Source organism: Condylura cristata, unplaced genomic scaffold (genome assembly GCF_000260355.1).
Source record: "Condylura cristata isolate star-nosed mole 26May11 unplaced genomic scaffold, ConCri1.0 scaffold00001, whole genome shotgun sequence".
In the NCBI taxonomy this organism is placed as follows: domain Eukaryota; kingdom Metazoa; phylum Chordata; class Mammalia; order Eulipotyphla; family Talpidae; genus Condylura; species Condylura cristata.
Window position 1 is genome coordinate 1952994 of NW_004567102.1, and position 27047 is coordinate 1980040.

Consider the following 27047-nt stretch of genomic DNA (forward strand, 5'->3'; position numbering starts at 1 on the left):
AAGAGAATGGAGACAGACCCATTGTCTCCCTTCCCTGACACAAACACTAACTCCCACACGTGTGTGGTCTCACAGACGGGGGTGGGGAAGGGGGGACAGGTCCCCTAAGCGTATCTGTGTGAGGCCAGCCTCCCCCAGGAGCAAGATGGGCTGACAAAGGGGCTCCCACTGCTGCCCCAGCCCATCCCCACACCCAGGGCCTGCCTGCCTCCCCTGGAGGCCCCTCCAGGCTCTGGGCCACTGTGCCCCACACCCAGTCAGCTAGCTGAGGAAGTGGGCGGGGTGCGGGCCCAGGGGACGAGGTGGGGGTGGAGCGGAGGGGCAGGGCAGGCTGCCTGGGCTCCAGCTGCTGCTGTGGCCTCATTGTGTCCCTGGCTGTGTAATTTACCCCTGGCAGGGCCAGCCCCTAAGCCACGCCCAATCCCCACCTGCCAAGGAAGTCAGCTGCGTGAACACACTTGCACACATCCTCGAGATGTGGGTGCATTGTAGACCCACCCCTACTTGGGTCTGAACAGACACACACGAGACAAACAAGTATGCATATGGAGGTGCTGGGAGCACAGACATGCAGCCCAAACACCTGCACGGGGCTGGGGGGCCACACGCACACCTGGGCTGCACACCTGGCCCCCACGGGCACATGCCACACCGATCTCCAGAACGGACACACGTCATCTTAGCACCTGTGACAAGGAGACAGAATGGGTAGGAGGGGAGGGCTGTGGGTGCTTGGAGCCCGGAAGCCGAATTCTGCAGAGAATTTCCTGGGTGGCAGGGAGGAGAGGCTGAGGTTACCGGGTGGGGCGGGCCGGGCGGGGGTCCCTGGTGTGACGGTGAAAAGGCAGGGCAGAAATCCTACCCTCCGAGGGGGCTTCAGGACGCAGGACAGGGGCAGCCCAGCATCCCTGCCTTAGGGTGCCACCAGGGGCTGACTTCTGGAATCTTTTGCAATGTCCTGGGCCCTCCCGCCCCAAGGCTGTTCCACAGCCCTACTCCAAACCAGCCCAGGGGAGCAGCCTCCACACCCTAAGCCCAGTCTGGATGGCCCAGTCCCCCCTTCCCTCTAACTCCAGGCCCTCACCTGCCCGTTGGGCCTGGGGTCCCACTGCAGGACCCGCTCAGCGGATTTGGAGCCGGAGTGCAAAACCATGTGTTTATTTTTATTAGAAATGTTCTTTGTATAAAAACAATCATGCGCTACACATAGTCATCAATAACCATCACCAGACACCCAGGCACTGAACTCCGTGTCGTCGCAGGAGGGGCAGGCGGGCAGGCGGGCGGGCGGGCAGGCGGGCGGGCGGGCTGTGGGCCACAGGGACACACACAGAGGCCACCAGGAGGACGCGGCACTTTGCAACACACTCAAGATTTGTTTTTGTTCTGGCTTTTTTGAGTTTTGATTTTTTTTTTCTTTTTTCTCTTTTGCGACATGTAAGATTTGGTGACGTCGAGAGGCCGTCAGGGAGAGGAGAGCGGAGGCTGGACGTAAATGAAGGGGACGAGGGAGTTGAGGAGACTGGAAAGAAAGATGAGCGAGAGGACGGGCCCAGTGGCACAAGAGAAAAACCTGGAGCCGGAGAGGAGGCAGAGGCGGAAAGGGAGAGGATACGGCAGTGCAGCGAGCACAGAAGACACAGAGAAGAGAAACAGGAAAAAAGAGAGAACAGACAGGGGTGGAGACAGACCGACGGATCACCAAGGCGACAGGCAGAGAGACTGAGCAAGCGCTGGCCCACCACCCGAGCCCCCGCGGTTTGGGGCCAGGGAGGCAGCCGCCCAGACACAGGCTCTGGGTGCCTGAAGCTGCCCGGCCCCTCGTCCTCTTCCTGCCACCCGCCCGGCTGGCCCAGGCTGCCCGGCAGTGACACTGGGGGCTGCTGTCCTCAGCACCAAGCCAAACCGTGAAAGCCCACGGGCAGGCAGGACATCAGCTGGGCCTCTAGGGGTGGCCCCGGCCGATGCACCATCCGCAGGGGTCTCGGCTCCTCCTCCTGCTCGGTCTGGCGGCCTGGCTAGATTGCGTGGTTGGTGTAGGTGACGTAGGTCTGTTTGGTGGCCAGCGCTGGAAAGAGAGGGAGAGCGGGATGCCCGGGAGTCAGGCGCTCACTTCTTCAACCCCAGCACAGCCCTGCCCACAGCTCTGAGTCCAGGCCCCTGAGCCTGCAACAGCTGCCCGGTCCCCCACCTTTGCTCAGGCCTGGCGCTCCTGGGGTGCCCTCCCTCGTCGCCTGTCATTCAGCTACGACTCCTCCTCTGGCACCCCCTCCCCGACCCCAGCCCACCAGCGGAGTTTTGCCCCCAGGGAGTTTTGCCACCTTCCTGATTCCGTAGCACTTGAAGGAGACCACTTTTGGGTGATAGAACGCTGTACCCTTGAAATATCAGCGCGGGGAACTTTTTCAGACGTTCACCAGCACACGTTCTGGAAGAACAGACATCAGACACGCTGGCCCAGGAGCTGGGGGACGTGAGTGGGGAAATGGGACAGGAAGGAAACGCCAGAACCGGGGAGGCGCTTGTGAGGCCGGAATCTGAGACCGGGGCTGCAGCCCACCGAGACCCACACCCAAGGGAAGAAGCAGTCACCCGGCCTCCCGGTCAGCTGAGCCCCCAGGAAGGCCCCTTCTTGCCTCCCCATTTCTGGGTGTCTGTGTCTGACCTCTGCCTCAGGCACCTTTCACCCACTCCTCGCCCTGCCCCTGGCTCACCCACTCCTGGCGTGTCTGGCCACAGCCCCCCGGAGGCCTTTTCCCAGCCACAACGTGGGTGCCCCCCCTCCACCCTATGAGCCCTCACAGCAGTATAGTGAAGACCCCAGATAAGCATCACCCCTACTTGAAAAAAGGGTGGCTGAGGTCAGAAGGGTGGGTGCAGGGAGCGGCCAGGTCCCAGCAGGTTCAGTATCTCCCTTGTTGGCCCTGGCCCGGGAGGATCTCAGGGGCTCAGAGCACAGCACTGCTGCCTGGGGCTGGGCGGAGCTGGGAGGAGGCAGGAGCAGGGAAGTCGTGGAGCCTTCATCCTACAATTGCCCTGATCCTTTGTGGGGATTTGATCAGCCCCCAAATGGAGGCGCATCTGCCAGGCTCAGGTGGGGGTGGCCTCGCCTGGAAAAGAGGGCATTGAGGGGAGGGCTGCACACTGTCCCCAGCACCCCGACCTCCATGACGGCCAATGCAACCTCCGCTTACTTGACTATAAACAGGGGACTCCCTGTCCATGGGCAGAACAGACACTGAGGACAGCCAGCCTCAGCCATGAGGACAAGGACAAGGACGAGGACGACCCCTGGAGCTGAAGCAGTGACAGATAGCAGGGAGCCGGAGCCTCCGGCCCAGCCACGGCTCACACCACACCAGAGGAAGGGCCTGCCCGTCCTGGGTCCCAGGGTTACAGCGGAGGACTCAGGGTCTGGGCGTAGTGTGTGGGAAGAAGCCGCCTGAGGGGGTGAGCAGAGGGAGGCTCCGTGGGGCCAGTGGGGAGGCCGAGCAGCAGAGCGCCTTTGAGCTAAACTTGAAGAACTTTCTCGCCGCCAGAGCTGACTGTGAGGGGGGGCCCTTGTGTGGCGGAGCTCCCTGTCCACAGGAATGGGCATCACTTGCTGGACAAGGAAAGGGAAGCTTCACCTTCCAGGTGCTACCTGGACAGGTGTTAAGGAGGGGATAGAGCCCAGGACAGCCCAGAAGAGCAAAGGCATGGTGCCTACGGGGTACAGAGAACCCCATCTTCCTTTCTAAAATGACCCTCAGCCATCCAGGGTGCTGGGAGGAAGACAGGACGGCCCAGGCACGCTTCAGGGAAGGAGCTGAGTGGCTGGAAGCTGGGCCCAGGGTGGCGGAAGCTGCTCAAGGGAGGTGAAGCACACAGGCGGGTCCGCCCGGTGGAGGTGCAAGCCCCCCCCCCACCTCAGGCAGCCCCTCCCTGGCCCCCGTAGGTCTCGGTTTCCCCACCTGTCACACACAAGGGGTGGCCCTTTTTGCCCAGACATCTTTCCCTGAGGGGCTCCCCGGCTCCACATGTAGTTCTGTTTCCCACTGTCAGAAAAAGCGCCTGCAGTTGGCTGTGTGAATCATGGGCCAGCCGCAGGCCAGGCTGGTGAGAATCAATCCCCCAGGGTTCCATCACCCCCAGGTGAACTGATAAAATTGAGTTTCCAAACCTGTAAACCCGTCAGCAGCTCCTGGCTCAGAGGCGAAGGGAAACTCAGCAGCAGCCAAGTCTCCGCTGACTGCAGGGAAGCAAGAGGCTGAGGGTGGCCGAGGGGGGCTACCGAGGGCAGGGGGACGAGAGCAAGGGGGTGGGGGTGAGGGGCAGCCGGGTCCCCACTTGTCCTCCATGACCAGCGCTGTCTGCCCTAGAGAGTCCAACCCACAGGCTGAACCTGGACGCATTCGGGCCTCAGGCGTGCATCGGGGGACCAGAGCCCTTCCGCAGAGCCCCCGTTTCACCATCTGCAAAGTGGGAGCACTGTCTCCCAGCACCCCGGGGGCTAACTGTGAGGCAGAAAAGGCAGTGCTCTGACCAAGAGTCGGGAGACTTGAGGCCCAGTCTGCGCTCGGCCGTCTGGGGGCTCTCGGCACCCGCCAGGTGGTCCTTCTGTACCAGCTGAGCCTCTCAGGGCCTCATCATAAAATGGGGGTGACAGATCTCGGCTGGTTCTCAGTCACGGGCAGATGGAAATGCTCCTTCTACCTGATAAGTGGTGGGCAAATGGGAGGGGCTGAATCAACTGATACAGTGAATGGGCTCTGAGATAAGCATTTGCAGATTCGCCTCCTTTAAGACGGAATTGGTTTTCTTAATTGACTGTGGGTTTACTTTTTTTTTTCCTCTCCTTTCCTTGCAGTTTCTCTTCTCTTGACAGGTTTAGGGTCAAGGAAAGGAATCCCAAAACAAAAGCAGTGAGAAAGCTCGTGGGCACCACACATCCTCTTCCTCCCTGTGCTGTCCCCTGCCCCCTCCCCATCACCCTTGCTGATTCCCCATTTTGGTTTCTCTTTGTGTAAATACAGGCCGGTGCCCTCCTGTCTCCATCCCAGCACTAACTCTCACCCCCTCCCCTTTTTCTTGTTGGACACTGTACAAACAGCCCTGGAACTCGCCAATGCACAGGACGGTGGTCTTTGGGACAGGAGCCTGCTGCCTTCCTCATTGTCGACACATAAAGCCACTTTCCTTCTCCTCAAACTCTGTTTCCTTTTATTGGCCGAGGGAAACTGAGACCAGCATTCAGTAACACCACCACCGCCATGAGGACAGCACGGGAGAGGCGACACTCTGGGGGGAGTGACGCTCTGGGGGAGCCTCATCACGGGGGTGCACGTGGGGGCAGAGGACCCCAAACTCATCCCCGGATGTCTCCGCCACCTCGTCTAATAATTAGCTGGGCGGTGGCAGACACGAGCCGACAGCTCCCACTTGTAGCCCCGTGTCTCAGCACCCAATCTGCGTGCAATCAGGTCCCTGAATTATTTATTCTGTTGTTTGTTTAAAGATACGCAGTCTGCCAGTGACAGAGTGAAAAATGTCCCTACTCCACAGGAGTGACATCTTCCCACTCCTCCCGCTCACAGCCCCCTGGTCTGGCTGAACCCAGAATTAATCACCTGGCTCCATGGCCTCGGCTGTCACTGAGCTGAGAGGCAGTGGGACCAAGGGGCACCGGCCTCAGGTGCCCTGCGGAGGTGTGGGGGTGAGCAGCTCTCACCTCCCCTGGCGGGAAGCAGGCTGGCCCTGCAGGGTCCCCGTCCCCCCCCCCACCCCGTCTCCACACTCCTCCTTGTCCTCAGGGACCCCTGGGCCGGGGCCTGAGTAGCCAGGAGTGTCACCTTAGGCCCTGGCGGGAAGCAGGCTGGCCCTGCAGGGTCCCCGTCCCCCCCCCCCACCCCGTCTCCACACTCCTCCTTGTCCTCAGGGACCCCTGGTATCCAGCCTGAGTAGCCAGGAGTGTCACCTTAGGGTCAGGGTGTTATTCCAATTGGCCACCATGGTCCCCACGGGTGGGGGCCCACGTGCTCTTAGGAGCCCTGGAGCAGAGCTTGCTTGAGAGTGGGGACCCAGGAAGGGCCCATCTCTGTGAGGAGGAGGCAGACTGGAGTCAGGAGCATAAGGCGGATCCCTGCTTAGGACAGAAGGGCCTGGTGAGGGGCTGCATTTCGGGTTTGTACACGTCTCAATGGATAAAGGTCAGAGTCGGTGGGGTGGGGGGAGACTCTGGACTTCTCATCCAGAGTGGAGGGTGCAGATGGCATCTGAGGGGAGCCACAAGGCTGCAGGCATAGGGAAGCTGGTGCTCTGGGAGGACACATAGGACAGGAGAGGACCAGAGGTAGTTGGTGGAGGGTGGGGCACCACCCTCAGTCAAAGGAATGGCATATCAGAAACCAGATCTGCTGCTTAACACTGAGAAGGCAGACCCCAGGGGAGGGGGGTCACATGAAGTCAGTGTCAAGGGAAAAACACTGTGGGGTCAGCCAGCCACCACGATGCTGTGTGGCCCGAGGAGGACCTCTCACCCTCTCTGGGCCTCAGCTGGGAATTAACCCTCCAGCCCTGCTCAGGTCTCACAGGATTGCTGTGACATCACTCAGCAGGAGAGGGGCTCTAGGAAGTAAAAACTCCTGCTTGGAAGTGGGAGGGGGCTTTTCACCCTTCCGGAGCTGACAATCTCTCCACACAGGAGAAGTGGAGCCTCACCTGGAGGGAGGAGCCCGGGACAGATGCTGCCCCAGCCTGAAGGCACCAGGGGAGGGAGGACTCCTGCTTCTCCTGCTTTCTTGGTGGGTAACAAACAGCCCCCACTCTCGAGCCTGGACCCCCTACAGCCCACCCCACATCCTCCCTGCTGCCACAGGCAATGTGCCCTTCACGGCTGCCCCCAGTCCTAGACCTCCCCCCAGGTCCGCTGAGCTGCTGATCTGGTACTCTGGGCGGACAGAGAGGGGCTCCTTCAGAGAGGGGGAGGGTAGCTGCCGCTGACACCCGCTGGGCACTCACAGCTCTCTCTAGGGAGAGAGCCAGGGTCTGCAGTGGGGTGGGGGTGACCACGGCGACCCCGCCACCCCTCCACGCCCTGAAGCAGCTGGGAGTGAATCAGTGGAGGCCCGGCCCACCCGGGACACCCCTGGCTCACTCAGCAGGAGGCCCGCCTCTGTCCTCTGTGGGCAGACAGCGGGGGGCCGCACAGCAGAGGCCCAGCCTGCCACTGCTGATGTGCGACTTGGGGGTGGGGGGGTCCCCGCCTCTCAGCTCTCCTTCCTCATTTGTATCGCACAGACGGTACAAAGACAGACTGTCTTCATGCACACTGGCGCACAGCTGGGATTCAAGAAACGACCACCACGGAGGGGCCCTGTCCCTCGGGGCCTGGCCCCTCGCCTGCGCTGGGTCTCTCCTCACAGAGAGGGCAGGCTCCAGGGGGCAGGAAAGTTGGCAAAGACGGTGCCCTCCTCCCTCCTGTGTAGATTCCTTAACCTGTCAGTGTCCCAGAGTAACTCCTGCTGGTCGTGCCAAGCCTCTCTACCAGGCCCCCTGTTTTGGTGACCGCCCCCCGACTCCCCACCCCGTGCAGAGCAGCCTGTTGGCATGGGAGGGGCCTGACCTGCCCAGACCCAGACCCTTATATGCCAGGGCCCCTTCCCCTTCCCTTCCCAGCCCCATCCAAGTGTGACCCTCCACAGCTGAGGTGTCCTGAGATAACCTCCCGGGGACACCCTACCTGAGAACTGTGGTCCATGTGGGCCCTCCACCCCCCCACTCCCTTGCTCAAGCATCCACGTGGCCAGGCCCAGGTCCCCACCTCTTAGAGCCCTGCCAGGAGGCCACCCCTTGGGGTAACCAGAGGCACAGAGGGCCCTCTCTGTGACAACTGTGCTCCGGGAAGGCCCGCGGGGACACAGATGGAGATGTGGGTCCCAAGGCAGGGAAACCCGGGGTCACCAGCCTGAACCAGGACCCCAAGGCATCACCCCAGGTAAAGCAGAGTTCCCAGGAAGGACAGGGCTTGGGAGGAGTGAGGGGAGGGCAGGTTCTCTCTGGAAGGAGGGGAAACACGGGAGCATGAACTAGTTGTCTCCTGGAGCTCCCTAGAGAGGGGGTTGGGGGACAGCAGCTCACCTGCGGTCTCAGGGCTCCTGCTCCTAGCAGCCCCCCGAGAGGGCGGCCCTAGGGATGGGCTTGGCCAGGCCTGGGGGCAGGACCTGTGTGGGCACCGATGGCGCGGGCGGGGCAGCACTCACCGGGGGCCTCCAGGTTCTCGCAGAGTTCAGACTTGGCCTCCCCGTTGGGTCGGAAGTTGCCCTTCTGCGTGAATTTGTTGGACATGGTGGCGGCGGTGACGACGGCCTTGAGGCTGCGTTTGCGCTTGGGCACGTTCTGCTCCGGGTGGAAGAGGATGATGTAGACCTTGGGCATGTAGAGCATCCCCAGGGACACGGAGGCGCTCAGACTCACCGAGACCGTCAGGGTGGTCGTCTGGATGTACAGCTGGGGGCGGGCGGGGCGGCGTCAGAGCGGCAGGGACAGACCCCCGGGCCCCACCTGCGTCCCACGTGTCTTCGGGATCCAGGGCTGGGGCGCCAGCTCAGAGCGCCTGGGTTCAAATCCCGGCTCCATCTCGTGCCCCACCCCCATGCCCCTGCCTCACCGACAGGACAGGTGCGATTCCAGGGCACACCTCCCGGGCACCGTGACGATGAGGTGACTCGCGCATGTGAAACTATGCCGGCACACTGTTTCCCACTGTGAGCTCTGTTTGGGGGCAGCAGCCCTAAGGAGGGGTTCCGGGGGCCACAGCTGACACCCCCGGGGGGCAGCCTTGCAGAGCTCTGGGAGCCAGTGGAATACCTGTCGACACCCGGGAGGAACTCCTAGTGGCCGTGCCACAGTCCCTCCGCCGGGACCCCACTTGGTGACCGCGCCCCACTCGCCACCCTGTGCAGAGCAGCCTGCTGGCAGGGGACTCACCGCGCCCGGTGCACGGCGGCGGCGGCACAGTCAAAGCTCATTTCACGCTCGCTCGCCAGCACTAACGGTGACAGATGTTTAGCAAAATGAAAGTCCATTAATCTGGGTGTCGGATAATCCATTCTTCAATAGTGGGGCCTTCCGAGCAGGGCCTGACAATTCCCCGGCCCCCGCTGGGATCCCCTCTGCCCCCTCCCTCGCTCCAGGCTTCAGCTGCTCCTCCGGCTGCCCTCAGCGAGGGTGGGGCCGGGAGGACCCAGGCTGTGGCCCAGGTCTGGGCACTGGGAAGGGAGGAGTTCCTGTCCCCACTCTCTGGGGGCCTGGCTGATGGGCTGCCTCCTCCAGGAAGCTTTCCAGGACTCCAGGTCTATCAACTGCGCCCACTGCACCCCTCATCCCTGTATCCAGCCAGGCTGTGGGGGACGAGGGTCAGGGCTTGCATCCTGAGTGAAGGGCCCAGGTCTCCCCAGCCGCACTCGTGCCTTCTGACCTGGATCTGAAGGCCTCTGCTCCAGAGAGTTTCCTACCTGGAAGAGGGGGCTGAGAAGTTCTAGAGTCTGAGAGGAGAGCAACATGTGACCCTGGGAAGTCGCAGCCCTCCCTGGCCCTCAGGGACTGGGGTGATGGTGCCTGCCTTCCCCAAACCACAAGGCGACCAACCCGGCTGAGCGCCTGAGCCATGTGACAGTTCACAGCACCATGGGAAGGAGGCAGGGAGTGTGAGGGGCTGTTTCACTTGCCACCATTCCGGGAAAGGCCGCAGGCCCAGGAAAATGAGACCTCTCCCCACTGCCTCCAGACCTCAGCTGCCCGTCTGGCCGCCACAGGCGTCACAGGCCCTCGCAAGCAACCCACCCATGCGGACAGAGTGCGCCCCAGCACGACCCAGGACAGGTTATGACAAGCCAGCTGCAGGGTGCTGGCCACCCTCCCACCCATCCAGAGGGCGCTGGTGGCCAGGGTGCAGCCGGCCCAGAGGGAGTTGGCAGGACCATGGACAGAGGCTCCCTGTCTGGACACAGTGAGTGTTCCGGGGGACCTGTGGCCAGCTGCAGGTCCCACTCTTCCCCGGCCCTGTGGGTTGCTGGGCACCTCCCACAAGCACAGGCAGACTCAGCTCCACCCGCGCGGCCTAGTGCCCTGCTGCCGCCATGCCGAACCCTGACTGATTCTTCAAAAAGAGCGCAGGGCCTTCCTTTCCATTTTGGGACCAAGCCCTGAGAGCTAGGGGGCCAGCCCGGAGCTGAGGCATGACACAGTCCTTAGTTTCTTCTATTTTCAGCTCAGGAGCCTGTCTGCAAGCAGCATGCAAGGAGGGGTATAAAGAGACCAAATCTGAGCAAACTGCCCCGCACCTCTGGGCCCCTCCTTCCCAGGCTGGCCGGGGCTCCTCTAGCCATCCCAGGCTGGGGGGGGGGGCGCCCATGCACACCCCTCAGCAGTGGAGCTGCACACCCCAGTCCCTCCCCTTGCCTGGGGAGGTGGCTGGAGCCGGGATGGATGGTGGAGGACAGAGGTCACCCGGGCGGGGCAAAGGACATGGAGGTGGATGATGAACTTGCTGTATTTTTGCTAGGCCTGGTATGGCACAGGGGTGAGGAGCCCCGAGGGGGGCACTGACGAGACTTGCCCACACTGAGCTGGTGCCAGACTGGTGGACACAGAGCTCCTCAGAACCTGCACAAAGCAGACCAGTGAACGCCCCACGACCTGGCTGGCCGCGGCAGCCACGTCCAGCCCCAGCCTGGCTGAACAGTAGCCCCACTGGGGTGGGGGAGTCTACTCTGGGCAGCTCGGGATACTGCCACCCGGCTGCGGCGGTAAGCCCTGGAAATCCGGGTTAATGCTGGGAAATCCATCCGGCTGCTCACCAGAGCGGCGCAGACAGCTTCACTTTGTGCGGCACCTGCACCCCAGGGGGACAGCACAGCTGAGCGCCTGCGAGCGAGCCGTGGGCATCTGGGCACACACAGCGGTGTACACCTGCACCGCTGCGCTCACACGCTCACCCGAGCCTCGGCTGCACGCTCAGACCTGACTCACACACACCTGAGCCCCCGCCACAGCCCCCCGCAGGTCCTGGGCACACACACGCAGACACACGGGTGCATTCACTCGCCCGCACACACGCCCCTCATCTGCACACCTGTGTGTGTGCCAGCCGCCACCAGCCCCTGGCGCACACGCTGCCCGGCCCCACCTGATCTGCACATGTGCACGCCCACCCACGGAGAACACGCACGGAAAGGCACAGACACACCTGCACGCACCACAACTCCCCGCCACACACACACACACACATACACACACACACACACGTGCATGCCTGAGGCTTTTGCTGGGGCACCAGGTAGCTCTGAAGTGACTACAAAGACACAGCCCCAGCGTGGCCTGAACCCAAGAAGACCAGGAGTCTCAGCCAGCAGCTCTTTGGTGCTGCAGCTACCCACTTCATCCAGACGCTGGAGCAGGAGGGGAGGGGCCCAGCCCGCAGCATCAGAGCTGCCCCTTGCAGCCCCATGCTGGTGTGCGGCCAGCCTGTTGCGTGCCCCTCTCTGGGCCTCTGAAAGGTCCTCCCCAAGGCTCCCGTTCACAAGCAGTGCTGAGGCAGCCTCCTAGAAAGGCAGGAAGCATGGGCAAGGGCTGGCCCGGAGAGGCAGGGCCATGGGAGGGGGGCTGGGCCCACTTCTCAGGGTGGGAGGGCCTGACACCTGGGATGACAGGGAGCCCCACGGGAGCAGTGTCCTGGCAGGCAGCCAGAGGAAATCATGGGAAGGCAGAGGAGGGGCTCACCCAGCAGGCCCTGGCGCCAGCATCTGTGCAACCTGCGCAGGTGCGGGAAGGGCCCTCCTGGTATTGCTGAGGGTGATTTCTCAAGCTGCCAGCTCCCCAGAGTGAAGGATGGCCTCCCCTGCTTGCTCTGTGGGCCCTCCGGGAGCCGCGGGGGGTAGGGCCTTTTCCTGCACCTGCCCTCGGCAGGGAGGGCCTCTCACAGGCCTGGCAGAGGCTGGCAGCCCGGCTCACTGGGTAGATTAGCCTGATGGTTTCTGGCCCAGGGGGGGCAGGGTGGCCCGGAGTCGGGCCTGCTCTCAGCCTTCAGGGTACTCCCCGCCAGCCCCCAAGGTCTGCTTCTCGAAACCTCCCAGCCACAAGCCTCCCCGGGCCAGGCCCAAGGGTGGCTGAGGAACAGATGGAGAAGAGGTGGTATCCGCCAAGGAAGGCCCAGGAAGAGGGGTCCCAGAGTTGCAGGGAGCAGTGTGGGCTGGGGTGGAGGGCCCCTGAGCCCGAGCAGGGTCAAGTCTGGCCAGGCCATCGAGTGGCTGTGTGATTTCAGACATGTCGCTTGGCCTCTCTGAGCCTATATGCCCTCATCTGCAACTGGACATGGCGATACCCACCCTTGCCTGCTGCCCTGGGGCCTTGTTGGCCGTAGGGAAAGGTCCTGGCGTGTGCCGAGCACCACGTCTGTGCCGCCTTTAGTGGCAACCTCCCTGGAGGCCAGGTGTGCCCGGGAACTCACAGCCAGGCTCGTGGCTTTCACCCACAGAATGAAGACTCCCCCAGTTATGTCTCCAGCCCGGCCCAAGACCCTGAACCCCACATATCCAAGTTTGACTCGATGCCTACACTTGGACTTGTAAGGGGCGCTGCAAACTTAGCACATCTTTGGTCCCTCCAGGCCTCCCAACACAGGCCCCGCCACTGTCACCCCACCTAAGCGCCCAGACAGACATGGCTTCCTTCCCGTGCTCACACCAAACCACAAAACATCCTTGCCTCTCCTCTGGTCGCACCCACCTGCTGTCCATCAGCAACCCGGCAGCCCCGCCTCCAGGCACGGCCAGAGCCCCCCTTCTCACACTCTGCCACCAGCAGCCCCTGTCTGCCAGGACCATCCTGGTAGCCTCCACACTGGCTGCCCTGCTCCCGGTCCCCTCCTCTGAGCACCACCCAACAGCCACTGGAAAGACCCACAAGGAAGGTGTGTCCCCCACTGCTCAGAACCCCACAGTGGCTCCCTCCTCACTCATCGGAAGAAGCCAACCTCCCTGCCAGAGCCTCTCTGGGTCCTGTGCTGTCTGTCCTGTCATGCCCCTGACCTGGGCCCCCCACCTCCTGCAGACCCTCAGCCCAGCCTCTTCCCAGTGAGGGAACCTGCAGACCGCAGGGGCAGGATCACAGCCCCAATCTGCAGATGAAGAAACTGATCCTTCCAGATAAAGCCCCCACGAGGCAGGCAGCGCAGGGGCTGGGGTTGGGCAGAGCCCACTGGGCCCACAGAGGGTGTCCAGACCTTCAGGTCAGACACAGGATGGCCCGATAGAGTCAGACAGAGCAGCTCCAGCCGGTGGAGGGGTCAGGCCCCAGGGCTTCCAGGTAGCCTAGGGGAGTCAGGCAGAGGTGGAGGAAGGAAAGGTCTGACATCCCTCCCACATCTGGTACCCATGGGGATCCGGGATCCCGTGAGGGCAGGAGCAGGGTAGAGGGAGGAGGAAGAGAAGACCAAGTGGGGAAGGGCTGGACAGGGAGAGAGGTAAGAGAATCTGCAACAGAGTTCACCCCAGGCTGATACAGGAAAGAGAGCAGGAGAGGGAAGGCTAGAAGATGGAAGACGAGGCAGGAGGCAGGGACGGAGAGATTGGGAAAGGAGAGGAGGAGGACAGAGCGCGGGAGGGCCGGCAGGAGAGAGATGAAAGGAAAAGCGAGAGGAAGCAGGAAGGGAGGACTCAGGAGCTGAGGACAAACCTCCCAGGGAAACGGCAGAATGAAGCAGGAAAGAGAGCGTCTCCAGAGTGGGCGAGAGGGGAGCAGCCCCCGAGGCTGTCCCAGCCCCGGCCTCCCGCCCCCGCCCCAATCACCTTGTCGGCCGACTGCGAGGTGCCAAAGAAGATGGGGATGAAGGCGAGCCAGACGATGCAGGTGGTGTACATGGTGAAGCCAATGGGCTTGGCCTCGTTGAAGGTCTCGGGCACGCCGCGCGTCTTGATGGCGTACACGGTGCAGGTGACCATGAGCAGCATGCTGTAGCCCAGCAGGCAGATGAGCGACAGGTCCGAGATGTCGCACTTGAGCACCCCCCTGGCGAAGCGGGGGTCGAGCGTCCGCTGGTCCTGGAAGTCCACCACCGAGTGGGAGGGGTCCACCACGAACCACACGCAGATGCCCAGCAGCTGCAGCGAGATGAGGATGAAGGTGATGGCCAGCTGCGAGGCGGGGCTGATGAAGCGCGGGGCGCTGACCGACCGCTTGCCCTGCTCGAAGATGCGGTAGATGCGGTTGGTCTTGGTGAGCAGGGCGGCGTAGCTGATGCTCATGCCCAGCCCCAGGAAGATGCGGCGCAGAGAGCAGGTGCCCAGGTCGGGCTCGGCGATCATGAGGAAGGTGGTGGCGTAGCACAGGAAGATGCCGGCCAGCAGCACGTAGCTCAGTTCGCGGCCCGAGGCCTTGACGATGGGCGTGTCGTTGTAGCGCACGAAGGTGACCACTACGAAGAGCGTGGCGGCGATGCCCACCACGGCCAGGAAGAGGGGCAGCACGGCCCAGGGCGAGCCCCACTCCAGCTTGATGATGGGGATGGGCCGGCAGCCCGTGCGGTTCTCCGTGGGCCGCATGTCGTAGGGACACGTCTTGCAGGTGTAGCGGTCCACCTGGTACTGGTACCCCGTGCAGGGCTCACAGTGCCAGCAGCAGGGCATGCCCTTCACCGTCTTCTTCCGCTCGCCCGGCTGGCAGGGCAGGCTGCAGATGGAGCGAGGCAGCTGCTGCCCACTCCCCGGCCAGTGCATCCGCTCTATCTGGCAACGACAGCACGGAGGAGCGGGGCTCAGGACACGCCGCCGGGCCCCGGCAGCCCCCGCCTGACTCGCCCGGCCCGCCGCCTGGGCCCCACCGGGACCGGGCGTCCAACCACTCCCGGTGTGGTCCAGACAGCACGGACCTAGGGGGACCAAACCCGAGACTCTCAAGGGCTGCGCAGAGGAGCTGAGCCTGCGGGCAAGCAGCACAGCGGAGGCCTGGCCCTGACTCCCAGCCCCTGAGGTGCTCTCCGACAGCCCCCCGAGGTGCTCCCAGAGCAGCAGCAGCACCCCACACCTCGAAAACGCCGACCCAACTAGAACCTAAGCTCTATATCTTTTTAAAGACTGCTTTATTTATGCATGCATGCATGCAAGAACCGGGGTACAGGCCAGAGGTGCAGGGGGGTGAGAGGATTCGCCAGGGACGGAGTGGGGAGCAGAACAGGCGAATCCACTGAAATACACTGCTGAGGGGAGCAGCGGGCCAGACAGGGGAGGCCTGCTGCACCCTGTCTGCTAGCTCCCCGGCCGGGGATCGAACTCAGGCCACAGCGGTGACAGCGCTGAGACTTAACCCCTAGGCCGCAACGGAGTCCCGGCATCCAAGCTTCAACAAGACCCCGGCCCCAGGTGGTTCGTGTGCCTGCTGAACAGGGCACGCGAGGCGCTGCCCCGTGGCTCGGCCCTCTGGGCCTTCTGCAGGCGGCGCGGGGACCCGGGTCGGCGGACACCTGCGAGGGTTTAATCGGCGGACACGACGTGGACACATGAGCCCAGGGTTAGCGCTCCCCTACGGCTTGCTCCAAATCAGTGCTAGGCACAGTGACATTTTCAAAGGCTATGAGCAAGGGGTCCGCAGCATTGGTGAGCCCTACCGAACAGGTGACAAGATCCCCAAGCTAAGCACAAGGGCCAAAAGAGCCCCAGACCGCAGGCAGGGAGCGTGGCCACACTCGGGAGCCAGATCCAAAGCGGCCGCTCGACCCAAGTGGAGAGTAGCAAGTAGCGGGCCTGGCTAGACTGGCGCCATCTTCATGCTGGTGGCTGCCCCTGGAGAAAGCAGAGCCAGTCTGTCCCGGCATCCAGGGGAAGGTCACAGAGGGGTAGGGTGGGGTAGGGCAGGTGAGAAGTCCAAAGACGGCACCACGGCAGGTGGGAAGAAACCCCCAAGGAAGAAGCCGTGGTTTAGGGCTCGGCGGGGCTGCGTGGTACCCAGAAGCCAAAGGGCACAGCAGTGACCCGGGCCACTGCCCTGCAGGAGTGACAAGGCAGGACAATCCCTGCACGCTGGAACTGTGAGACTGCAGGAACAAGGCCTTTCCCCACAGGACACGGGGAGACAGTGGGTGTTCTGCAAAACTCAGCCCTCCGATAGAAAAGCTACGAATGCAGCCAGATCCTGGGATCACAGTTCTGTTGTGAGCGGGCTGAGTGCCCTTGAGCAAATGCCTCGACCTCTTCGAGCCTTTATTCTCCCACCAGTTCTGATGACAGCTGCTATGAAGTCACTTTGCCCTTTGTTACTTAGGGGGCATCCGTTTAGAAATCATAATGCAAACTCTTCTTATTTCATTAGAGCATCAGCCCCTGAGGGGCTCTGACTGTTGCCCTGCTGTCTCCAATCCCAGCACCGGGGGACCAGTGAATCTGTGTGACTATAAGAGAAGTAGTGAGGAGGGGGCCCTGGCAGGGAGCCTCACTTCAGACTCTGGAGGAAGACAATGGTCAGGTAGGGTGAACCCCGCCACAGTCTTGCTTACACAGTGGCCCCCACAGCTCAGCCCAAACTGAGCACTCAAAGAGAAAGTAGGGAAGATGAGGAGTTGAGGTGCGGCCCCTCCTCACCACCTCCAGCCCCCCAACTCCATGACGACAAGGGGCCCTATATTACTGGGGGGACCTTCCGCTACCCCCGCATACCCAAGCCCTGCCTTTGGTTACCGCACCTGGAGAATGGGGTCATAGAGCGCCTGTCTCCAGAGCAGGGCGGCCACGCTCACAGCAGCTGCCCGCAGCAGGCCGGATAAGGACCAGCTGCTGCTGCTCCTAGCCACCTGAGTCACTGCCCACGGCACCAAAAGCAGACGGCCTCCGCTCGGAGCGCCGCCCCCCGGGGCGAGGACTCCCTCCGCTCTGTTCTGTCTGTCTGTCTCCGCTCCGCAACCCGGGAAGCATCGCTGTGGGATGCGCTCTGCCCCATCATGCTGTGTGTGGCCTTTGCCATGTCCCTCAGGCCGGGCTTCCCGAGCTCTCTCTCTGACTTAGAAGATTGTCGAGCTAAATGAGATCATGGGCAGAAAGTGCTTTGAAGAGCTCCAGGGGCTCGTCTCTGCAAGAGATTATTAGAAGAGTCACCGTGGGGACATGACGCAGGTCTGCCAGCATCCAGCACAAGCATGTCTGAGGCCAGGCAGGGACCTGGACCTCCTGGGTGTCCCTGGTGCATCTAGCGACCACACTGTGGCCACGCCCAGCACGGCTCACCCCTTTACCTTGCAAGCTCAGGCCCGGGGGTTCACAGCATCTCCTTGGGCACAAACCACAGGTCCTTCTCTCTAAAACCACGGCCCTCTGCACAGCTGAGGACACCGAGGCTCAGACAGGGAAGGCCACCGCATGCCTGGGCCATCCTGTGGCTAGAAGGACCCAGAAGGACCCCACCGTGATACCCAGAAAAACGACGTCACCCCGATACAGGTGACATGGCTCCAGACTCAACTAGCTCCCCCTCCGCCAGCCAGAAACCCCACCTGACTGTGCCTTGTCTGGACGGCTCGCCCCCTCCCCACCGCATGTGACACCCCACCCAGTCTTCGAGCCACTTCGCTGCAGCGTGAATGTGTATCCAGAGTTTGCCCCCTGCGAGTGGGTGGCAGGCAGGGAGGCTAAGACAGGGGCAGGGGCCGATCGGGCACCACAGTACAGCTGCCCTGCTCTGTCCCAGGGGCCACGGGGGACACTGCGGTCTGGGCAGGGGCACAGAAGGAAGCCCCAAGTTGGCAGCAGGGGTCCCAGGGTTCCGAGCCAGTCAACAGCTGTCTCCTCTTGGTCTCCCCCACCCAAGGGCTGGGGTGGCATGCGTGACTGCCCACCCCGCCAGCCCCCCTCGCCCCCCCAACCCGGCCTCCCTTCCCCCCAGGGCTTACTCTGAGATGCAGGTGGTCGGTCCAGGAGCCAATGACCTTGTACTCGGCAGAGCCGTTGCGCACCTGGTACTGGTAGATGTCATAGCGCCCGGGGGCGTCTCCGTTCTCGTTGAAGGTCACAGGGTTCCCTGCGATGCCTGTGGGGGCCGTGGGGCGTCACACACTTGGTTGCGCCTCTGCCCAGAGGCAGAAAGGTTACGACCCCGTCTTGGGAGACCCCTGCATGAAGCACCTGGGGAGGGCTCACCCCTTGGAAACAGCAACAGAGACCCTCTCTCCCACCCTCCCCCGGCCGCACGGCCAATACGGCGGAGGCCGGCTGCTGGCCCTCGCCCAGCCCCCACCTGAGAAGTTGACGCTGCGGATGTACTTAAGCAGCTGGGTGCCATCCACCGGGTCCATGCGCGGGCAGAGCCCCACGCGGCCGGGACACAGGTCTCGGTGCATGGCGTGCAGCGCCTGGCCCATGGCGTACACAGCGTCGATCACAAACTGCACCTTCCCCTCCTGCTCGTAGGCAGAGTCCTGCCCGATGCGCTCGCGGTCTGCAATACAGCGGTGGGGTGGGGGGCTGTGAGGCCCACCAGGCTCACGGCCGCCAGGAGAGCCGGCGGCCAGGCCTGGCAGCATGCCCCGAGCTCCTGGCTCCAGCCCCAGCTTGCTCCCTCACCGGGGTCAGCCCCAGGGGCCAAGGGGAGCGCCCACCGCCTCCTCACTGCTGGTGCCTGTGTTCCCAGGCCCCAGAGCAGCCAGGCAGTAGTACCCTGTGGCACCACTGCCCTGGGAAGGCACGGCGGGAGTGGGGGCCCCTGGGCTGTGTGACCCCTGCCCTCGCCCAGCCTGGCCGGGGCTCACCACAGAGCAGCAGCCCTCCAGTGCACTGGAGCCCCCGGGGCGGGAGCCGCGTCTGTCACCGAGAACAGCAGAGCCCACAGGCCCGCTCACGAGCAGCCCTTCCCGCCGGGGACGCTGCCCCCACCGCAGGGCCACAGGCCCAGAGAGGGCGACAGACGGCAGCTCCCAGGGGGCTGAGGACCCCCCAGGTCTCCTGATGCCCTCAACGCCTCTAGTTACCCAGAAACTAGAAGTCACCATCATCCCCACCCACTTCCCCACATGGCTGGCCCCTCCGCGTTAGCCAGGAGAGCGAGCCTTGCAAGACGGGGAGCCCACGCCCCTCCTTTCACCACAAACTGCAGTGGTGTCCCAGGGCGCCGGGCACAGGAGACCCTTCTGCCTGGGGCCCGTGCGTGCTCCTCGGCCGCCTGAGACCTTGGGTTCTCTCAATTAAAGGGGTTCACAGACCTGCCTCACAGAGGTGCTGGGAGGCACAGAAACACTGGCACAGATAGGTGACCCCAGCACACCACAAACTGTGCAGAGTGGTAAGATGGGGGTTCTGAGAACAGACAGCGACCCCTGGGTTGGAGCAGGCTGGGAAGACTTCCCGGAGGCAGAGGCGCTTGCGGGCCGGAAGCCTGGGCTGCTGCCTCCGTGGAGTACCTCCTCCATGCAGGCATTATTCGGAGCTCTTCGTGTGCATTGATCCACTGAGTCTGCACAAGCAAGTGAGCAATGATCCACATTATGGAGGGGGAGTAACCGGGGCACCTAGCTCAGTGATGTCCCAGGCCCCTGCGGCGCTGCCTGGGAACCCAGGTATTCTGGGGCCTCACGGCGGTGGGGGGGGGGGGCAGAGGGATTGTAAGAGCCTGACCGGGCTGGAGGTGGGGGAGGGTGGGAGAAGAGTGGGGGAGGGGAGGAGCAGGGGCTTTGGGAGGAGCATGTGGGGGTGTGATAGCAGGGAGAGGGAGAGGATGAGGACGGCAGAACCCTGGGGAAGCCTGGCTCCCCCTAGGCTACAGCCCCGCACACAGCCGGGCGGGCAGCTTCCCCTGTCAAGGTCAGGACAAGGAAATGAAACCCCCTGAGCCCCTGTTCCCACCCAGGTCACCTGCTAGAGGGCCACACCCTGCCCGGGTCATTCCCAGCCAGTGGACAGCAGGCTGGGTGGCAGCGCCCGTGCCCAGCCCCATGGGCCAGGCCTGAGCCTCGTCCGTCGGGTGGGGGCCGGGTCGGGGTGGGCCGGCACTAGGGCCGCAGCCCTGGGAACCGCAGCAGTCACCGTGCCCACCCCCTTGCCTTAGACACACTGGAGGCAGGCCCGGGGTACAGGGGGACGCTGCCGTCCCGTGGTCTGCTCCGCCGCTTCATCCCCTCGCACTTGAAGGGGAGCTGCTGCCCACGGGCTGTGGGGATGGCCGGGCTGGGCTCCTGTCACTCAGTGCACCCTCAGCCACGAGCCTGATCCTCCCCACCCCCCACCCCGAGTAAGATGCTGCGTAGACACTAGAAGTCACGGACCCGCGATGCTAGGGTGGGAAGACAGCAGCGGTCCTCGACTCGGACCCCGTCATTTTACAGATGAGGAAACAGGCCCGAGAGGGCGGCCCCAGGTCCTGTGGTCAAGAGGTCGGGCCTCTTGATGACACCCCCAGCTCAGCACTCTCCAGCCCAGACTGCGCTGGCCCAGCTCACTGCCTAGGTTCTCGAACCGTCAGCCAGTGACGGTCACTGTGCCCTGCCCACACAGGGCTGGTGACACTCCTCCTGCCCCAGTCACCCTGAGACCAAGGTTCAAAGCTGGCTCCGGTTGCCCCGACCTCAGGGTCACCTGCACTCAGATCATGCAGCCTGGCTGATTCTGGGGGACTTTCGGACAGATCCCACAGCTTTTCCCACATGCGCGGGGCCAGGGTGGGCTTCAAGGCTGCCTCCCTGGCCCTGTCCCAGGTCAGCTGAGCCCCTGGCTACCCACTGACCCTGCACGGCACACACACGAACCCAGACTCCAGGTCCAGACTTGTAGGGCTGACCCCTGGCTCCACCAGCTACCCTAGTGTGTGACCTTGGACCTGTCATCTCATCCTTTGGGGTTCAGTCTCCTCATCTGCAAAATGAAGATAATGATGCACTGAGCTGGTGGGGTCAGAGGGCCCCATGAGGATGAACGGTGACTGTTCACAGCAGGTCCCAGAGTCCTGGCAGGCTGAGTGCACCAGAGCATTTGTTAAACACGGAGGGTACAAAGTGGGGGGTCAGCCCTGCCCTGCCTGCACAACTCTGCTAACAGGCAACACTATTTTGGGGCCAAAGCGGAGACAGGGATGAACATGAAAGGCAAATTCTCCGGCTTTGCCATCCTGCTCCCCTCTTCCAGGCTTCTGATCACAGGGTTCTGAGAGCCGCGAGAGAAGCAGAGGGACAATCCTGTCCACAAAGGGCAGCAGACAGATGGCCACAGGTTCCCAGAAAGCCCCAGCCCTGGATCCACCTCACCCCCAGCCCCCAGGTCCTGCTGCTGCTAACTGAAGAACACAAAAAAGCCCCACCGGGCTCCCCAGAAGCACCCACTCTGCCTTCGCCGTATGTGGGTGGCTCGACTATTACCCCGGACAGAGAGGCGGCCACGGCCACTGCAGAGGGGGGCAGTTTGCTCCCCGGCCAAGGACACACCGGAGTGGAGGGAGCCTGGCTGTGCCTTCCCCTGAGGGCTCTCAGGCTGTTCTCTGCCTCTAGGGGTTCCTCCTGGGCCACTGGGGTTCACCACCGAGCGCCGCTCCCACTGGGGTTATGGAGCCAGCCGCACCGACGCCCGGGTGCAGATGACCCACAGGAGCGCCCTCACCGGGAAGCCCCCCTACCCGGGAGGCGCCTATGGGCCCTCCAGAATCTCCACCCCAGAGTTGTCAGGCTGCTTGCCACAGGCTTCTAGAGACTTCTCAATAAACTTCCACATCCTTGACTTCTAGCTCAAGGGCAGCCACAATTACCGAGGAGAAAACAGTCGCAGTGAGGTGACCTGCAAAGGACCCTTGCTGACAAGGGCGCACCTAGCCCGCTACCCGCACCCCCAGGAGCCTGCCCCCGCGCCCCTCAGGATGCAGCACAGAGCCCCCCGTGCACCCATGTGGAGGGGCGCTTAAGAGGAGCCTCCGGAGTCACAAGCCCACACTAAGCAAGGACAGAACGCTCTGTCCCCAGTGCCGGAAGCTGTGCGCATTCCCAGAGCCGGTTCCTGCACCCCGCTGCTTAACAGAAAACCCCCAGCATGGCCGCGCTCAGGGAGAGCTGCTCCATCACGCGCCTGGCACTCTCTCTTCCGGGCAAAGCTGGGGCACAGGTCGCACCGGCCCCCACACCCGGAGAAGGGCTGCGGGTGGTCAGGGACATTCCCCGGTCTCCATGGAGTCCGGCCCCCGGTGGGTGTCCCCCCATGCCGGGGAATGGCGGATCTGCTAAGGGCAGGGCTGGGATTTGAACCTGGATCTTCTCTAGCTCCAACAGGATTTCCCCTCAACTGTCCCTCCCCTGCCCCTCCCTCCGTCCAGCCCCAACCTCCATCCTTTGCCTCCTCAGCCCCAAGGGTCTGGCCAAGCCTCCCCAGGACTTGAGGGTCCTTGTCTGCAGGGCTAGTGAGGGCATGTGGCCATAGAGGAAAGAGGAGTCAGAAAAGCCCTCTTTGTGACGGCGGGGGGCGGGGGGACCCCCAGGCCCAGGCAGGGCATGGCGGTTCTGGGAGGAAGCAAGATACATTTCTGAGAGCTACTGAAGGAGATAAATTCCGGACACATGGCGGCAGTGACAGCAGCAACAGTTTGAAGATGTCCTAATTGTGTCCCGGGGCACAGCGAGCAGGAGCGGTTGGCTCTGCCACGGGTGACAGCCAGCCGGGAGCCATCGGGGAGAGGATTTTCTCCGTCAAAACCCCACAGCTGTGGTTACTACGGAGACTGCAGCCTTTGTCTGCAGGTTGTAAATTGTAATTGAAATGAGTTTTCAAGGTTGAAATAATCAGAGTTCCTCTCTTTCTCCCCCCCTCCACCTCTCCACAACTCAGCCCGCCCAGATGCAAGGCTCCTGAGTTGTAATGAGCACACGCGCGCGCGCGCGCACACACACACACACACACACACACACAGCCTGGATGCAGCTCCCTCCCACACTGGTATACAACCAGACATCCACACAGACTTTCACGTTTATGCACAGAGTAGCGACCACACAAATCGACATGCATTTATCCACTTACCTGTGCTCCGACATCCAGAAACACAAGTGCACGCAGAAACACATCCGACACACCCACAGCTACACAACCAGCACGACACGCGTACAAGCATAGGGTCCTTCCAATCACCCCCTTCCGAGCACCAGGCAGCCCCGCAAGCAGGTCCTGACCAGGACTTGAGTGCAGGTGTTTTACTGGGCGATGCCTGGAAGCACTGGAAGGAAGTAACATGGGGAGGAGGAGGGAAGGCAGGCGACACTGGGTGCGGGGCTCAGCCCCCCAGGGGCCCCCACTGGACTGTGTAGGACATGCTGCCAGGTTGTCCCACGGGAAGGGTTGGAGGGAGGTAAAGACCCCACTCCTGCCAGACCCCCCAAGGGTGGCACCCAGGGCATGAACCTCCAAAGACAAAGACAGGGAGGTGAGGGCCAAGGGGACGCAGGGGCCCGGCAGTGTCTGCTGTCCAGACCACGTGTGTACCCACACGTGGGGTCCTTCCAATCACCCCTTTCCGAGCACGTCCACATCACGTGCATCTACGCGCTCGAAGGCTTGATTCACATACAAATATGTAAACGTGCACCCCAAGCTTCATTCCTGAAGCCACTTACAGGGAGTAGGAGAGGGTCCCAGCTGGCCCCCCAGAAAGCCATCTGATGTAGCTGAAGCAGCAAGACACTCACTCTGGTGAAGACCAGCTACATGTCTCAAGTCGAGCACCTGTGCCCGAGGGCCTCAGTTTTCCCCACAGGTAAATTCAGGAGAACAGTACTTACCTGGGGGGCCACCGGGAGGGCTCCAAGGGGCCCAGGGGCAAAGCATGCAACACCTTGCCTGGTCCTCTCCAAGCCTGGGTTTTCCTCTCCTCCCTGACACCCCACCCCTGAGGCATCCCACCGGCCGAGGACACCCCTCCAATCCACTGAAGTGTGGGCTCCCCCTGCCCAGCGAGATGAGCAAAGGATACCCGCCCCGCGCAGACAGGGCTGGGTCAGCTCCCATAAACAGAAGCTGCCATTCTGACCCCCAACATGTCGCTTCTTCCTTGATGCCACCCGGGGTCCAGGCATTTTCCCCATCATCTCCCTGAAACGCACAGATCCTTCTGAGCGTCCTGGGAGGCTACTGCAAGGCCAGGACCCCGTACCCCGAGCCTGCCCTGCGTTCCCAGGGGTCCCCTGGCAGGCTCTCCTCCACCCACCCCCGCTTGTCCCTCAGCCCCACGACCACTCTGTGGGCTCCTCCCTCCCCTTGACGTGCAGCCTCCATCCAGCCACCTGCCTTCCCCTCTGGGGTATCTCTAAACAGCTGAGCGTGGTCTCTCCATCCCTAGGTCTGTTCGCCCAAATCTAGCCTGAGTCTACCAACTCCTGCCCCAGGGAATGCCAAGCCAGCGCAGTTAGTTGGAGGGATGACTGGTTGGGGCCGGTGGGGGGGTCACCGCACCAGGGGCAAGGAAACCTAGGGGCAGGGAGGTGAAGTGACTTGCCCGGCAGGGGTAGGACCCCAACACCCACAGTGTTACCTGTCTGCTCTGAGAGGGTCCGCACTGAGGGTCCTCAGCCTTGGGCTTGCCTTTGGAAGGAGAGCAATTCTTGCCAACTCCCCAAGAATATGACTCTAGAAAAAGCTGACATCAGAAGCTCAAGTCCTCGCTATGACAGTGATTCCCGAATGCAAATGTTCAGAGCGGCGGAGAAGCTGCATCTTTGCCATCGATAAAGGTCACTCTGGATGGACATCACGCGAAAATGTAGAGTCTAAGAAGCGTCACGGAACTCCTGCGTCCCCAAGAGCCTGGCCTCAAGAAGTGTCCCCGGATATCCACAGAGCCCCGCTGGAGAAACACGGCCAGGTGGGAGCAGCCGCAGCCTCTCAGACCCGGGGAGTGGCTCAGCACCCCTGAGCTTCCGTAACCCCATCTGTGAAGTGGGGGCTGGCACCAGGACCTTAGGGACAAGTGGCCCCTGTGGCCGAGGCCAGCCTGACCCTCACGGGCCGACTCTGGCTAAAGACCACCTCTGCGCCTCGCTGGCTTTGTGGGGGCCCCGAGCCCTCAGATTCTTCCCAACCTCCCTGGCCGTGCCCCCTGGGCTCCCATTCCAGCTCCGCTCTCCAATCCCCCCAACATTTGAGGGTCCAGGGCTCAGACCTCGGACCTGGAACTGTACTCGCCCCTTTGTGTGCTCCCAGCCAGTCCCGTCTGTAGTCTGACAACCACCCCACCCCCACCCCGCACCCCCAACTACCAGGTCAACCGGTCTCTCCCCCAACTCCAGCTCACACTCCACATGCGGTAGGTGCCCGCCAGGCTTCTCGCGCTCCCCCGGCCTGAACCCCACTCCTGACTTTCTTTGCCAAGCTGACCCCTCCCCCCACCCCCCAGCCCCCACCTCACCTCAGCCCATGGCCAAGAACCTTGGCGTCAGCTTTGATTCCTTGCCATCTTCCTCTCACCACAAGTCCTCCCACAAACTGCGTGCTGAAAAATTTATAAAGACTCCAGCCCTTTCTCACCCCCTCCTCAGCCCCCACGGCCCCCCACCTGGACTAGCCGTGGCTTCCTAGCTGGTCCCCCGCCCTGCCCTTACCCAGCCGCCTCCAGACAGCAGCCAGAGTGAGCCTGTTAGCACATAAATCGGATCACATCAATCCTCTTTCAAACCCTGCAATCGCTTTGGCTCCTGCGTAAAAGACTAAATCCTTTCAGATTGCCTACGAGGCCCACATGATCCTCTCCAACCCGGTCCGGACCTGTTGCTCTCTTTGCTTCAGTCACGTGGGCCCCTACCTGCCTCCGAGACCTGCCAGGCAGGAGCCCAACTCAGGGCCTTTGCACACGCTGTGCCCTCTACCTGGCATGCTCTCCCTCGGGTCTCCCCGTGACTTGTTCTCTCCTCACCTTGAGGCCTTTGCTCAAGTGTCACCTGCCAAGTGAGGGCTTCTGACCCTCAAAGGGGCACCTCCCTGGCCTCCCAGGAGGCCGAGAGGCCTCCTGGACCTGTGCCTCCTGACTCACTGTTAGGCCCACTGGAGGCCCAGGCCGTGACTCCTGGGTCCACACCATCACACACACCTCTCCTGCAAGGTGTACGTCCCCCACCGGCAAGGGTGATCTCCTCGGGCAGGTCAGTCCCCACCAGAGTCCAGCACACGAGTCAACCTCTGCATAAAGACTTGCTGAACAAGTGAGAAGCAGCACAGGGGACAGGGGCCCAGGATCCACCGCTCACCATGGGGCCAATGCTTTAAGCAAGCGTGAGCTCCTCTAAGGTGCGGCACAGGTCAGAGAATTCCCGATGCGGGTCTTCCTTGCCCCAGGAAGACGATTCCTCAGGTTCCTTTGGGAACGTGGAGATGGGAAAAACCTTCAAATCCATCCTGGAATAGCAACAGGGCCCTGGGGCTAGGCCACCTCTGGAATCAAGACAGCCTGGGTTCAAATCCCAGCTCTGCTACTTACTCCCTGTGTGACCCTGGGCAAGCCTGTGCCTCAACGTCCTCATCTGGGCAATGGGTGGGTGGCTGTGAAGAGAAACGCACTCGCTGGAGCAGCACTTGGCAAGTACTAAATGCTATATAAACATTAGCTGTCATTAGAGCTATTATTGTTGGCGGAGTCATTGCCGCCGGCACAGGCCGGGCGATGCATCTCCCCACACTCCTGGGGGCCGGCAGCCACCTCCCTCACAGCGCTCCCGGCCCCTGGGAGCAGCAGGCAGTAAATTTCTCCTATCTCCTCATAAACCGGGCCTCCCTCCACTCAGCCATCACCTGGCTGGCAGTGCTGTCAAAAAGATGGATGCCACATCTGCCTTGTTTACGGCTTTAATTCCCAAAACCTGCTCTGCAGGCACCTGGGGAGGGGCCAGAGGGGAGGGTGGAGGCGGGCACTGCCCTCCCGTGGGCCTTGACAACAGGCAGAGACGCCCGCTCAGTGACCCCTCTCTGGCTCAGGTGTGGGGCGATCCACGGGCCACATGCGTTGCTTCCTGCAGAAGCTCCCATCCCTTCTCCAGGGAACAGTGCAGGAGGCAGGTCTGGTAGGGACAGGGCTGGCGGGGG

General features: G+C 62.5%; 1 protein-coding gene across 2 annotated transcripts in view; it reads right to left on the reverse strand.

Moving 5' to 3' along the window:
• Positions 1–1148: 1148 nt before the first annotated feature.
• GRM4 (glutamate receptor, metabotropic 4) overlaps positions 1149–27047 on the reverse strand; it is a 101633-nt gene continuing 75734 nt past the window's right edge. For both annotated transcript variants that reach the window (XM_012722771.1, XM_004673388.2), the window contains exons 7-11: positions 18256–18456; positions 17912–18048; positions 13827–14762; positions 8241–8487; positions 1149–2068 (exon numbers count right to left, since the gene is read on the reverse strand). In XM_012722771.1, the coding sequence (XP_012578225.1) occupies positions 2019–2068; positions 8241–8487; positions 13827–14762; positions 17912–18048; positions 18256–18456 (1571 nt within the window). In that variant the 3' untranslated portion in view covers positions 1149–2018. The remainder of the gene's footprint in view (positions 2069–8240; positions 8488–13826; positions 14763–17911; positions 18049–18255; positions 18457–27047) is intronic.